The sequence below is a fragment of the Eptesicus fuscus genome, chromosome 13 (genome assembly GCF_027574615.1).
Source record: "Eptesicus fuscus isolate TK198812 chromosome 13, DD_ASM_mEF_20220401, whole genome shotgun sequence".
Lineage (NCBI taxonomy): Eukaryota > Metazoa > Chordata > Mammalia > Chiroptera > Vespertilionidae > Eptesicus > Eptesicus fuscus.
The window spans coordinates 57,814,621-57,830,793 of record NC_072485.1 but is presented as its reverse complement, the minus strand read 5'-3'; the positions used below and the strand labels follow the sequence as shown (position 1 = coordinate 57,830,793).

The 16,173-nt window shown below is 37.6% G+C and overlaps 1 protein-coding gene across 1 annotated transcript; it reads left to right on the top strand.

Moving 5' to 3' along the window:
* The first annotated feature begins 1,566 nt into the window (after positions 1-1,566).
* On the top strand, positions 1,567-2,782 carry FANCF (FA complementation group F). The gene has a single exon (XM_008149040.3). The coding sequence runs from the start codon at positions 1,580-1,582 to the stop codon at positions 2,660-2,662; it is 1,083 nt and encodes a 360-aa protein (XP_008147262.2). The 5' UTR covers positions 1,567-1,579; the 3' UTR covers positions 2,663-2,782.
* Positions 2,783-16,173: the final 13,391 nt, after the last annotated feature.

Below are 16,173 nucleotides of genomic sequence, written 5' to 3'. Positions count from 1 at the left end.
CATAATGATTGCTAATATTATGACTTTCAGGCTTATATTGATTATAAGAATGGTTGAAAACTCAGAGAATTGTTTCAATCAAGGTCATGGTGGGAAACAAGCACAGTCAGTAAGGATTTAGAAAATTTAACAGAGCAGTATTCATAGGGATGGGCCAGCATTAAGGGAATCTACAAGGTATGCCAGGGCATCCAGGACTTAGCAACAGCAGGAATATTCTAGGGCTGCAGGGAGCAATACGTGCTATCAGAAGCTCAGGCAGGCCTCTTAGAAGTTTTGAGGAAGAAGCTGGAATACCTACTGATGCCTTAGCAGAGAACAGAGAAATAAAAAACCCTATGTCTTACTTCCTCTGATTGCTTACTAAGCCCTAATCGATTGGAACTGATTCACCTGGGCACTTCTGGAAAAATTTTGTTATGAAAAAATGCTACACATAGATAGATTTAAGACTGGTTTCCTAAATTATTTTATTGAATTAAGAGGAGGGATAGTTTAAAATGATTGACTCACAATTATCAGGCCTTACTCCCTTGAGCTGACTGGAATCAGTATCCAGAATTGCATCGTTATTATGCAAAGAGGGTGAGGTGGTGGAAGAATGAATATTAAAAGAAAACTATGATATCAAGAATGGCATTTTACACCTATTATCTAATTTAATCTTCACCAGAACCCGATGAGGTTGGCACTTCGTGAAAGCACCTTTATCTAATCCTTAGTTATTCATGATGCTTAATTCCCATGGTTTGATTAATGTCAGATTTTAACAAAATCTCCTGACATTTGCTCTTGCATTCTCTCTCCTAATTTATTGTAACCCAGGAATTTAGAAATCATAATCAAGAAGTGGGAGGCTGGTACTGGTATTCATAGTGCACACTATACTACATTCATGTCCTCGTCCCCCTTATCTGAGTGGGATGTGTTCAAGACGCCCCAGTGGATGCTGCAAACACAAATAGTATGATTCCTATATATGTTTTTTTGTTTTTTCCTATACACAAGTACCTATAAAAAAGTTTAATTTATACATTAAGCACAGTAAGAGATTAACAATAACTAATAATAAAACAGAACAGTTATAACAATAGACTATAACAGAAGTTATGTGACTGTGGTCTCACTCTCAAAATACCTTATTTTACTTTTCGTTTCAATTAACCTGGTCTTGTTTTAATAATGAAAGAACAATGTCACGGTCCAGACTTTTGCATAATGCCTGGCATTAATTAGTGGGAGTCAGTACATTTTCACTAGGGTGAATTGATCTAAAATTTTCACTTAATAACATTTGTATTAAATGAGCATCTCTCACGTGGCTCTTGGAATTCTCGCTAGGATGCCCTGCACTTGCTCTCCCTCCCCTAAGAGTTCAAAGGCCAAAGTAAAACCCCCTCGCAGTTTCTCCAGTTTAAATGCCTCAAAGTACCCGGATTAAAGTGGAGTTGTCAGATTGACAGCGTCTTGGCCCAATAGCGTTGTAGGGAGGCGTATCAGTTCCACAGACACGCCAATCAGCTCGCAGGGAGTCGCTGTCTCCAGGGTGAAAACGGAAGTCGGGCCCTCGCGCGCCGCCATGGAGTCCCTCTCGCAGCAGCTGGAGCGCTTCTCAGAGGTGCTGGCCGTCTCCCGCACCACCCACGTCCGCAGCTGGGACGCCGCGACCGTGCGCAGGGCCCTGCAGTGGGCTCGCTACATGCGCCACGTCTACAGGCGCTTTGGCCGTCATGCCGGCATCCGCCGGGCCCTGGAGCGGCGGCTGCAAGACCAGTGGAGGCGGGAGGACGGCTCTGGGGCCGCCACCTTCCCCGGGTTGACGAGCTTCCGGGCCTTGGGGCGCTGCGACCTCCTGCTGTCTCAGCGCCTCCTAGGGAACCGGGCCCTCGGGGATGCCGCCTTTCGCTGCCTGCTGCAGCAGCTCTGCCCCGGCCCCGGCGACCGGGACGCCAAGGAGGAGACTCTCCAAAACCGCCTGGCCCTCCTCGCCCGCCGCCGGGCCGCCGTCCACCTGCTGCGCTCCAGCGGTTTCGGAGAGAACTCGGCCGCTCAGGAGGACCCACTGATCAAGACTCAGGCCGAGCTGCTGCTGCGGCGTCTGCAGGAGGTGGGCGAGGCCGCAGCGGAGGGCCCCCGCAGATTGCTCAGCGGCCTGTGGGAGCGCTTGCCCCAGAACAACTTCCTGGGGGTGATAGCGGCCGCACTGTTGCTGCCTTCGTCGCCCCTCCGACCCCCCCAAAAGGAGTTGGAACTGAATAGCCCCAAAACCCCGGGAGAGGAGGGGCGTCACGAGCTGGTTCAGTGGCTTCTGGGGAAGTCAGACACCATGGCTGCTTTTTGCCACAGCCTCCCAGCCGGGCTTTTAACTTCGGTGGTGGGTCGCCATCCAGAGCTTTTCCCGGCCTACCTGGGTCAGCTGACGGACTGGGGTCGACAGCTGCACTACGATCTTCAGAAGGGCATTTGGGTTGGAGCTGAGGCCCGAGATGGGCCCTGGGAGGAGTTGTTCAGCAGGTTGCAAAGCCTTTGTCAGGCCCCTTCGCCTCTGAAAGACGAAGTTCTGCGTGCCCTGGAGACTTGCAAGGCACAGGATGGAGGTTTTGAAGTCCCTGGCCTTAGCATCTGGACAGACCTGCTGTTAGCTCTTGGGAGTGGTGCATGATGTTGCATTTGGGAAAAGACAAGTTCTACGTCTCGGCCCAAGCCCAGTTCTATGTGGGCAACATTCTCTATTGATTAAATATATGGCTTACAAAATTAAAATTTCAGTGTTGCCACCAAATTTATACATTCATGTGTCCAAAATACATTTTAGGTACTAATTTATAATAGGTGTAATTATAATACATGAAGATTAGTTTGTGGTACCAGGGATTTTCTGGATAGAGGAGATGACGTTGGAAATATCCTATTTAAAGCCATGCAGTTAACAATAGTTTGTATTTTAGAAGGACCATTTCTAAGAATGCTGAAAAGCTACTACTTCGCCATGGCCTGTGGCTCAGTTGGTTGAAGGCCGTCAAGTATACCAAAAGGTTGCAGGTTCCATTCCAGATCAGGGCACATACTTAGGCTGCAGGTTTGCTCCCTGTCAGTATGGGGAACATCAATGTTTCTCCCTTCTTCTCTCTTTCTCTCTCTCTAAAAAAAAAGGCATTAAAAACAAAACATATCCTCAAGTAAAAATAAAAAAAAACGTAGTTTTCAAAGAAAAAAACAGTTTTTGAACTCCCAGTAATGAAGAGTTTGCTTTAACCAACGTGTTGTCAGACATGGTAACTCACATCTAATTTCTGTCCTCAATGCTCTTATGAAATAACTCTTGTCAAGGTCACAATTATTTCCATGATGCCAAATGCAAAGGAACATTTTTCTTGTATCAAACTACTAGACTTTTCTGCAACTTTAGACATTTTGGCCCCTCCCTTTTATTGAAACTAGGCTTGAAATTCTAATCTCAAAACCTACGTGATACTACTTTATCCTGGTTTCCTCTTATGTTTCTAGCTACTTTTTCTCAATTTGATTTTCTGGCTAACTTCTCCCCTAATCAACCTTTCCTGGGATTTTGCAGAATTTAATAGTCTGGTTCCCATCCATTTAAATACTACTTATGTGCACAATTTATATCTCCAGCCCAGAGTTCTCATCAGAGCTTCATGACCAATATCGCTATATACATCTCTCACAAGCCAATCAACATAACATACCCAAAACAAATCTATATCCCCACGTATAAGCCTGCTTATTCCCATGTGTTTCTCAATAAATAGACAGAAACTGGGAATTATCTTCAAATATTTCCTCTTCTCTAACCCTCACATTCCTTCAATCAATATATTTTTCCTTATCTCTATTTTTGCTCATCCCCCTAGCATAGGCTAGGATGACCATAAATTATTGCTTGCTCAGGACAGATTTGAGTTATGCCTGTTTTCCTGGCATAATTAATGCAAGTGTCCCCTTTTATTCTCTAAAGTTTCCTGGTTTGACTGATAATTTATATGGTCATTCATCCATCATATCTCTGCCAGATCACTGCAGTTAGCTGGTTTCTATACTTTCTTGACTGCATCTCTACAATCTGTCTCCACCTAACAGCTCAAGTAGTGGACTCCCACATTCACTGAGAAATTTGAAGTAATTGGAAGAGAACTTAAGCAGATGTTTACTACCACGTCTATCTACACTAATATACCCACATAATTCACCTTCTGTTTGTTTTTAGTGATAAGGAATTCCATACTAAGCCAATTTCTATAGACTCCAAAATACAGGACTTCTTTCAGTTCTCTTTTCTCAGAACCTTTACTTTCATTATTCCTTCAGCCAAGAATGTTATCACCCAGGTCCTTCACTGCTCACTTTAATTTCACTTCTCACTATAATGCCTCTATCTAAATACATCACACTCTGTTGTTTTCCTTCAGACCACCCATTTTCCTATTAATTGTATCTCATTTAGTGTTGTTGATGTGTGTCCGTCTTTTTCATTAGAGTATAAGCTCAGCGAGGACAAGACTGTTTGTGCTGCTTGAACATCCAAGGCCCTCACACTAGAAATGGAGCAAACAAAAGGAATAAGAGTGGAGGAAACATTTGATTACAACACCCTTAGAGTTATAGCTTTAAAAATGCAAGTCATTTTAGTAGTAGATACAAGGAGATAAATCCATACAAAAGTAGGGTCCCCAATATATGGTAACATTTCTAAGCTACAAACAATTTGACAAATTTTTCAACACTTCTTTGTTGAATTTGAATTTGATCAACATTTACCAATGCAAAGATTACTTGCTGTGGTTAAACTGCCCAATTTTACTTGATCTTTATAGCTTTTATATATATTTTTGAGCTCTGAAACAGTATACCAAAACTCTAAAATAGTAACCAGTTATAAATAGAATGGTCCATATTCCCTAGCAAATTATGGATATATTCGTATTAACATAGATTAGTTAATGTAAATGCTTCAGGAAGGAATCATTGATTTCTCTCAGGAATTAATTGGAAATGATCAATCACTATATTAGAAGTGTGGCAGTAGCATCATTTATCAGATACTAATTGCCATAGTGGGCTAAGAATGCCCTTTTGGCTTAGAAATATGGTGGCCCTAAGGGAAAGTAGCTTGAATGATTACAGTAATTAATGTGTATACAACTGTCTCTTGAAGCTTCATTACTCTTAATATTGGGATAAATGTTTGAGTTCAAAAGAACTTTGGTGTTTTAAAGTCTATTGTGATTTTATTGTTTTATCTCATGAATGATCAGGATTTAATCTTAAAAATTTGTATATGTAGAAATTCAGAAGTATAAGCATAGGGATATAAAATGTGAATAATCAGTTTATATTTTATATGTACATATATTCTACAAATAGTATTATGCTGTGAATGAAGTCTGATACTCTCAATATTAGGGATTTATATGAAATTTGGTTTTACTCATTGCTATTTAAAATATTTTTATTCTAAAACTTCTAAAAAATTGTATGTTAATCACTACAAAGGCTCATTTTATATCTAACTCTTCAGTTTTTGTGTTGCAAATTTTTACTCATTTCTTTATTTAATAAGCATTGATCACCTACTAATATGTCAGACTATAATGCACTAAAAAGTTTAAAAACCAAGTTATTTAACATATTTTTATGTTATGAACCAATTTTTTTATTTCTTAAAAGAAACTATATCTGAAAAGCAATATGTGAGGCATAGATATTTGTGTAGCTCAATATTGGATATTTCACCCTCCATAATTGTATAAATCTCTATGAGATAGCTATTGAAATATTCATGTTATACCATGCATCTGACACATTATCAATACTTATTTGGTAAGATATTCTGTTTGAGGCAATGCATATATTTATGAGGATTGACAATATGCCAAAATAGAATAAGAAAATAGCATACTGTTAACGGTCACTGACGATAGATGTGCCCAAGGACAAAATTGGTAAAAATTCTTTGCTATTCTAAGGCATATTACACACCTTAAGAATATTAACTGAATTAAAATCCACAATGGATGTTTATACCAAATTTCAAATAATATACACTAACAAACTGACTATCAAAATAAAGAATAGCAAAACAATGCAGGTTACAAATTATTTTATAGTCTCTTTTAGAGATGAGATTTCATAATTTTGTAATAAATATTCTTGGCAGAAAGGATGTATGTTTTCTGCCTTGTTTTTTTAAAAATCCACTTGTGTAATCTTTGATAATTTTCAAAAATATTTAGTATTCTACATAAACATTAATAGCCAGGAGTGAGGATGAGGTTGGAGGCGCGCATTCTCTAGTCTGTTTTTTCATTAAGCATAAAAACATGTGTTCCTGACACTGCTGGTTTGAAACTGTTGTTGGAAACATAAAATAAATTACAAGTGACTAACAAGAGCAATTTATAGAAGATACACGATCTAGTTCACTAGTCAGCAGGCATGGGTTGCATATGGAATTATTATAGTAACCAAAACTAATGGAGAGCAGGCGCCATTTTCTAATTATAGCTGGAAGCACTGGACCTTGTGCATTGCACCAGTAAATTGGCCCCAGTAGATTCAAAATGATTTCACTGCTTGTTATTATAAACCTTAGCTAAGGCAGGATATTTGGAGAATATGGTTTCTGCAATTTGTTAAATGTATTATACCCATTTTTATAGTCTAGTTCTGTGAATGTGATATTACACTTACTATTACAATATTACAATTAAAAGACATAACTACATTTAAGAGTTAAAGATTTAAAAAACTGATTTTTTTAAATGGTGGGGGTACTGAAGTATAACTGAAGAGACAGAAAGGGAGAAATAAATTAAAAACCTTGTTCACTGACAACCTTTGATAAACTGTTATCATTATTTTAAGCTTCCATGTTCTCATTTATACATTTGGGATAATCATAATTATATCTTCCTTTAGTAAAACAAGTAATACCACGAATATTCAAGAACTTCTTTTAGTCATTCGTTAGGGTGTGACATTCTCCTAAATTTCCTTCATCTGAGAATGTCTTGATTTTCCCTTCAAATCCTGAAGAAGAATAAAGGTAGATAAAGAATTTAGGGCTGGTATGTGTTGTTGTTTTTTTATTCAGCATTTTAAAATGTGACATTTCCTTCTGGCATCGATGGTTTATGATGACAAATATGTCATTTGAGTAGGCTTTTCCCTATAGGTAAAATTTCATTTCTCTCTTCTTTAAGTTTTTTATTTCTTTGTCTATAGTTTTCAGAACTTTGATTATGTTGGTGTAGATTTCCTTAGGTTTATCCCATTTTGGATTTGATCAGCTTCTTGAATCTATAGGCTATGTCTTTGGCCAAATTTGGAAATATTTCAGCCATTATTTCTTAGAATATTTTTCAGCCCCACTCACTTTCTTCTTTCTTTCCTATAGTCCAATGACACGAGTTAACTATGCTGTTTTATACCAAGAAGTCACTGAGTTTCTGTTCATATTTTTTTCCTTACTATATTTTCTCTTTTGTTCATGTTGGATAATTTCTATCATTCCATCTTTGACTTCATTGATTCCTGCCTCTGTCCTCTCCATTCTGTTATTGAGTTTTTCCATTGAATTTTTATATCTGTTATTATTTGATTCTAAAGTTTACAGTTCATTTTTTTCTTTATATCATTTATTTCTTTATTGAGACTTTCATTTTTATTGGTTTTAAGTGCTTGTAATTGCTCAATGAATTATTGATATGACAGTTGCTTTAAAATCCTTACTAGATAATGCCAACATTGTGTCATTTCAGTGTTAATGTCTGTTTATTGTCTTTTCTCATTCTCTAAGAAAATATTTTGAAGGAATGAATTTATATTTTCTATCAAAAGTGAGAGAAAAAAATCTAGCTCCTTGAAGGTTTAGTGCCTTAGCAGTAGATATATTTGCAAATGTATAGAAGAGCAGGTACTTTCAGCATAGGGTCTATCAACCTTTAGAGCTCAAAAGATGAATCTGTGAAATTATATGCAAAATGTTTTATTCATTGTTCACTTTTATAGGGATGATCATTAGATTCTCAAAAAGGGTAAATGATACCAAATATTATGTTGACTCATGCTATCCTATGCAGTACCTTATAGTATAAAGCAACTTGCTATATCAAAAATCAACATGATCCTAGATATAATCAGTAATTATAATAAAATAGCTAATACTTTTTTAGGTTTTTTGCATGTACTATAAACATTCACTCTTCATAACAACTTTCTGAGGTGATTTACTATTATTTTCCCATAATTAAATAAGCGTCTTAATGGAAACTATGAAGTTTTATTTCTTGAGTAAATGTCATGGTAGTGTAGCCAGTTTAAAATTTCACATTATATCATTACATGTTGAGCACTACAATTTTCATTTCTTACTGAACTTAGCTCTCAGGCTGATGGGAGAAAATTTGACTTTGCCAGTTTAAGATAATAAAATGTCTGTGGATTAAATCTCAGTCTTCTTTGGATAAGTACTCCCCGTTCTGTTTTTGTATTTTGTAGGTGTTACCAGGTCAGGAGGGCTTTTTATGCCATCCTAGCATCCTCCAGAGAAGGATCTCTGATCTGTAAATACTCTTCTACTGATAGACATTATCTGTTCTTTTGGCATAAATAGTGGGTAGAAAACTTCATGATCCCTTCTTGATGAATATGTCCACACCTCAGCTGCCCCTTGGCAGTACTGATGTCATGAGAAGTACTAGTAGTCACATCTCCATCCGGACAGCAGTTTAGGCTGTCCATTCCCCAGCCGATACCCCTTCTTTCTCAGACATCCCCACAGCCATGTCATTAGGTATACATGCTCTTAATTCTCAGGCATGTAAGTAATTTCACACCTTGTCAATATCCTGTGGAAGGTAACTAAAACTCAAGGGAAGAGGATTAACCTGAAGCCCTTAATCTTTGGGGACCTGCCATGCCTAATGATGGTGTGGGTCCCCTCTGTCTCAATTCTGTCTCCAGAGTTCCAGACCAAGGGTTGCAAAGCTCCCAAGTCCCCTTTGCTTTTGTTTAGCCAAATCATCAAGAGTTTTCTATGCTTTCTCTAGGGTTTTGACTAGGAGAGGAGGCAAAATTGAAAGCAGACTTTCACATTCACATCTAAACTCTCTTACTCTGTCTTCCAAATCCTCTCCAAACTTCTATGCTATCCCAGAAAATAATTTTAATCTCTTTTCTTTGGAAAGACTTGTAATAAAATGTCATCATATAACTTTCTCTCATTATTATATAATCCTGTGGTCTGAGTCCTCCAGGCATGTACTCTTAATATGCAGAGCTAGGTTTTCAGAATTCAAAAACAAACAACCACAGTAAAAGTTTTTGAAAAATGTGTTTAGGATCCTATTTGATATCACTGTTCTAAGTTGTATCTTCCCTCTCCCCAGGGAAATATGTGGCACTTATTCACTGGTGGAGGGAGTGAATGAGGCCAAAAGGAATATTGGGGATCAAAATATTATAATATCATAGTAGGATGGAGTTAGGAAAAAAACAACAAAGAGGACTTGTACTGTACCTTTTAGGAACAATAGGAAAGCAAGTATAGATTTGCTTTTTTAAAAATGTATTTTTAAGTTTTATTTATCTTACCATTGTGACTGTTATTGAAAACAATATTCTGGTACTTGTTTAAATGATAAGGAATACTTTATTCATGACTTTTGTAATACGGGAATTATAATAGAAAAGAGAGATTGGGCTAAACTCTAAGTACAACAAAGACCAGTGGGGATTTATTGCCAACTAGCAGAGAGGGAAGTAGCTGGAAAATTACTAAGAGGAGCCAGAAGACAGGGGGATTCTTGCTAAACTGGCCTTACAAGATTCTTGCTAAAGGCAGACTAAGGATTTAGGCATAAAAAAAAAAAAAAAAAAAAATGGGGGATGAAGAACCTGATCAAATATCATGGGTGATCAAATATCAAATATCAAGGATAGGGCCTGAGGGAGAGAGATTAACATTTATTAAACATTTACTATTTGCCAGATTCTTTGTTAAGCTTTTTACTTACATTATTTTATTTAATAATCAACATTGCAAAATAAGTAGCATTATCCTCATGTTATAAATAAGGAAATGGAAGTTTGGCAGGTGAAAACACTTGTCCAAGGTCATTCAGGTATTTGATGTCCTTGGAGGAGACAATCCCCAAAAAGAGAATGAATAAAAATATTCACAGATATAATAGAAAAGAAAAACTTCTGAAATAAGAAAAATATAAACCTAAAGAATGAAAAGGCTGATTTTTTCCTGGAAAAATCAGGAAACAATCAAGTAGTATGTACTGATTAAGTTACTGCGCTTCAAGAATCAAAGGAGGAATTTTCAGATGCCAAGGTAGAAAAAGTGAATCTGCTACAAATAAATAGATCAGATTAGCCTCATGTATGTTTCTTTTAAACAATTATACTTAATTGACAACTGAACTTTTTGGTCATTATTTATTAATTATTTATTTTGCTAGAAATTGTTTTTCATTTTAAAAGGTTAGAAGGAGGGAGTCTTTGGAAAGAGAGAACTCATAAAACCGGAAGGATTTTTCAGGCCTTGGCAGGAAAACTTCATGTTAATTATTGGGAAATTAGCACTGAATATACTATATATTATTTTCTCATAGGAGGACCATCAAGTATCAGTAAACCTTATCAGGTTTCTGTTATTTGGCAGCATGTAATGATGAAAAGTAATTACTGTACATTAACCAAGTTGAAAAATCAGATTTTAAATCACAGTAAAATATCTGAGTGTAAAAGAGTGATTAAACCTTGAGAATTGGTGACATAGTACCACAGTGAAGAGAAAGCATGACATGCCCTAAAGAAACAGAAAAATAATCACATCCGTCAGAAAGGTACAGGAGACATTACTTATTGGCTGCCTCTCAGTGAAATATTTAGGAGATTAAGAGGAAGCTCTTAAATTATTTATATGTAAGACTAGAACTTCAGAAAAAATACCTTCTAGTTCTTTTGTTTTGTTTTGTTTTGTTTACTAAACATTTATTCATTGGCACATTTGCATAGAAGGAAATGCCATACATGATATTAAAAACAGATGAAATGAGGAACATTTTTTCCAGTGATTGACTCACAATGAAATATTAATGTTTCATTTTTCTATATTGAATTTCTAACAAGATGAAATAATATTAACATAATTATTTTTTTTAAACTCACCACAAATGTGTGAAAATAAAAGCTAACTAAGATTAAATTCTGAAGTGGATACAACAGATTTCGGTTTTACTTTAGATAGAAAAATTCTTCAGATTAAAACATTGGAAAAAATTTAAGGTTCAATGGTCCCAAATGTCAGCTTGTAACTTTATGAAATGAATATGTTGGTTAAATTAGCTATGCCTAGTACTGTTATTATTAATTAGTTAGGACGGTCTAACAATGTGTAAAGTATTTTTAAGGCTTTTAAAATAAAGAAATCCTATGCAGGCTCACTGTAGATGTCTTTGTGATGAAAGTCCAGGATGACTCTTTTAAAATGCACAATAGTGGAAAGTCAGCCAATATGAATGACATTTGGAGACATCTTTCCTTTGGTCGAAAATATGGCTGACCCCATCAAAAGCTAAGGAGATGGAACAGGTTTGAGTAATGTGGTACTCATGACTCACAAAAATATACATGGTCATTTTGGTTCAGAAGCAGAGTAACTTTGCAGCTTCAGACTTGTCACTTAATTTCTTTGGTCCATAATTCCTTGAACAGAACATAAGGAGGTTGGACTACTTGGTTTCTAACATTGTTTTAAAATATTAACTTCTTTGATTTTTAGATCACAGTGGTTGCCAAAATGGAATAGATTTTAGAGACTGTCTAATGCTTTTTGCTTAAAGATGTGAGTACTTAAAATTTATGGGAATAAAGAATGAATATCACAAATTGTGTGATCTCAGTATTCCCCAGAAAATAAGTAAAAACAAAATAAAAATCACCATGGGATCTTGGGATTTCATTCCTTTAGTTGTTATTTGGAAAGTGTGGCTGATGACATCTGACATCCTTCCATTTCTAACAATTCTACCTTTTTAAATCTATTTTTTAGTAGCTTCTTTCCTAGGATATGTTCCCATAGATATGAGTCAGAAAGTCTCAAAGCTCATTCTGGTCTAGAGTCAGGCTTATGTGAAAAATATTTTACATGAAAATTCACCTGATTGCATAAAATAAATCATTTCTTAATGTAGTCAGCTGGAATTTCAATACCAAGTTCTAATTGAATCATAATTGATCATGAAGTAAATACCATCACATCAACTAGTGTCTAATAGTTAATCTAAAAGCATAGAAGACAAGCATTTACTAAGCAAGATCTGAGAAATTTCCATGTACCTAGATACTATGCAAATCAATAAATTCTATTGGTATTGGTAGAGATGAATAGAAATTCAGTGCTCTAATATACTAGAGGCCCAGTGCATGAAAATTCATGCACTGGAGGGGGGTCCCTCAGCCTGGCCTGCCTCCTCTCACAGCCCGGGAGCCCTCAGGGGTGGGAGGTGACCTGGTGATCAGAGGAAGGTGATGCCCCATCACACCTCTGCTGCTGCCACTGCCAGCAGCGCAAGCCTCAGTCAGCCCTGGTTACCTGAGCCTCGGGCGGCCCTGGGCGACTGGGAAGCCACCATCCAAGGCCTGCCTGCACCTCAGGCTGGCCCTGGACAGCTGGGGCGCTTGAGGGGACTGGAGGACTCTGGAGGCAGGCACGCAGAGCAGCCGGGCCCACCTGGGGGTGGGCTCAGACTTGCTGTACGCCTGCTGCCCTGGCAGGGTGGAGGGGACTGGGCGTCGCCATCTTGTGGCTGTGGGCGCTGCCATCTCTGAGGGTGGGGCAGTCAATTAGCATATCCCTCCTTATTGACTGTGGGCACTGCCATCTTTGAGGGTGGGGCAGTCAATTAACGTATTCCCTCCTTATTGGCTGTGGGCACCACCATCTTTGTGATGGGGTGAGGGCCAATTAGCATAATCCCTCTTTATTAGATAGGATTTGGTACCCTGTTTTGTTGTTTTGTTGTAAGGTAACATCTTTTGCAGGATTTCTAACTTTAAGGCGAACTAACTTAAAGCAAATTTCTGTTTTAAGGCCAATGATATTGACATAGGGGCTGACAAAGACTGAGGAATTCTCAGATTTTCAAAAATAAAAATAAATAACATTAAATACATGTATTTCTCAGGGTAAAACTATATGGGATCCTTAGATTCCAGTACAATATGTAAAAATATTGTCTTAAGAAAATGTCTAATCATTCAACATCAATTGGCCTATCATCCAACGTAGAGAGTCTGTCACCCCATGCACAGTATATCACTAAGCACAGAGCTGGGAGGGAAGTTACTACCTTGGGGGAAGCATCTAGAGTTTTAAAAGTCCTCTAGCAGAGGGAAGGGAAGACAATGCCAACAACAATGCAAAAGTAAGCAGACTAATGAATCCATAGCTAACAAAATCAGGGCAACAGACTATAATGAAAATTAAGGAATCTTCAACCCAAATACACAGCATTTCCAAAGGTTACTAGGTGAATTTTTTTGGGGGGGTTTGGTTTGTATTTTAGTTTAGTTTTTCACCTTCCTCTGAAGCATCAGGGATTGGAGGCAGGACACCGGTTACAGGAACTGGTAGACCAATGGTCTGATTCAGTATGGCAAGTCCCATGTTCCTGACTCACCCATGTTCCTGACTCACTCTTCCTCCATCTCCATGTTCCAGTCGACGCACCTGAATGCAGTAGCTTGGATCCTTGGCGATGGCCTTGCGGTAGCGGGTCACTGCTGGCTGGATGAGGCTGAGAACTTGCATGTGGCCGTCTCCGCACTGCCTGACGACGACACGGGTCCTTCCGAAACACACGGTCACTTTCATGCCGCCACCGCTGCCGGGCCTGCCCGCGCCCCTGGCTGATGACAGCCGAGCAGCCCTGGCCGGGGGCTGGAGGCTGGTGTGGCAGGGCCACTGACGGGCGTCTGGCTGGGGGGCACGGGCAGGCGACGCCAAGGAGCCACTCGGCTCACATGCTCGGCCTGGCTCACTTCACCTCCGGGGGTTCGCCTCCCCTCTCCCGGCGGCCCCGGCCACCTGTTGGGGTATGGCACCCGGGCTTCCCTTCTAGTTCTTAAAGCTGATTTTATTTCAATTCTCTAGACCAGAGCTGAGCAATAGAACTTTTGTGATGATGAGATGCTTTGTAATGACAAAGGTAATTTTAACATATGCATAATATAATACATATATTAACTCAATAGTAATTGAATCATATAACATGCCCCTAGGCTATTTGCAGGAGACATAATGACTGATTTTTCAGTTCCTTGATGAATATATACATTTATTAATTAAACTGCTGTGATTTTATTTTACCATGGTAAATATCCTATATGAAACACATTTTTGTAGACTGATGTATTATCTTCTTTAAAATATATAGTTTTTATTGTTGATAGTATTTCAGACATCCCCCATTTCCTCCCCTTTACCCCCTTCCTCTCAGTCTCTACCCCCTCCCCCAGGTCTTCACTACCCTATTGCCCTTGTCCATGGGCTATGCATATAAGTTCTTTGCTTTATCTCTTCTCTTTCATGCTTTACCTTTTATAACATTTTCATTTAAATTAGTGGCAGTGAATTTCCACTGCATTGGTTTCATTGTGCTCCTAATGTAGCCATCAGTTTGGAAAAGATTACCAAGTCATTTTAGCAATATAAATAAAACTTAAGTTGAAACAAGTGTGATATTAAAATACATCAAACATAATATTTGGACTATATGTTCTAATCTTTGAACTTGTTTTTCTATTCTACACTTATTTTGCTTTTGAGTAATTTCTCTGGTTAATATTTTTTTCTAGGAAAAAACAACAATTATGTGAGAGATGATATATTTCTACTGAGTCTATATGAATAACACAGAGTGTATAATTTGAGAAAACTTTTTGGTACCAAATTTCCAGAGATATGTGTCACCTGTCAACTCTTTTCATAATTTAAGGGCTGAAACGGCTCTTTGGTGAAGACATGCAGCCCGTTCATCACTATGATTCAATGTTGAGTGTGAGTGTTGTTTACGTATAACTCTGGCTACATCATCATGTTCCTAGAATAAAGAGGTGGCTAAAGAAGAGCATGTGAAGTATTATAAGTGAGAGACAGGTTCTACAACTACTCTATTTCCAGTATTACATGAAGCCATTTATTTAAAGGTTTTCCACCACATTAAACATGGCGAACATGTGACTCTAAATCAAGGAAATACAGTTAGCACTGTTTAGACTTCTTTATAATTAAGTTTATTAGTAGTATTTATTTCACTACTAAAACAGTTGAGATTTTCTAAGATGCCGAGTGTCTGTGTTGGCAACACAGAATGAGAGGTATGACTTCATTATAAGTACGTATAGTAACACATAATACATTTTACAAACCAGTGCATAATATCTATACTTAATCATTCTTTAAATTAAATGCTGATATCTATTTCAATACATAGCATCTATTTATGTAAAGAACCAAGTATTCTTTATTTATTTTGTCATTCATACATTTAGTTCTTCATTCAGTCACTTAGCACCTTACCATGACTCCAACTAGATAAGGCGCTGGTCATAATAAGAAATGAGCAAATGTATAAGATAAACACTTTCATTGTACAGTTTGACACTTGCTCACTTATAAAAGCTACGTTAATACTTAACTTACCCTAAATTCCAATAATGGAATAGAAAATTATGAAATTTAGAGTTGCTTGTTACAAAAAGTTATAAAAAGCAATTTTATCCACTCACAACTATGAAGCTTAAAACTAAGATGGTTAAAAAATTTAATAAAATAATTCTAAAAAATGAAACTAGACCACTAACTTACACCATACACAAAAATAAACTCGAAATGGATAAAGCACTTAAACGTAAGACAGGAAACCATAAAAATCTTAGAAGAATTCATAGGCAGCAAAATATCAGACATATGTCCTAGCAATCTTTATCAATACAGCTCCTCGAACAATGGAAACTAAGGAGAAAATAAACAAATGGGACTACATCAAAATAAAAAGCTCTGCACAGCAAAAGAAACCATCAACAAAACAACAAGAAAGCCCACTGCCTGGGAGAACATATATACCAATATTATCT

What these genes read in the sequence shown, in the direction of transcription:
- FANCF (XM_008149040.3), top strand. Translation starts at nt 1,580, where the DNA reads ATGGAGTCCCTCTCGCAGCAGCTGGAGCGCTTCTCAGAGGTGCTGGCC.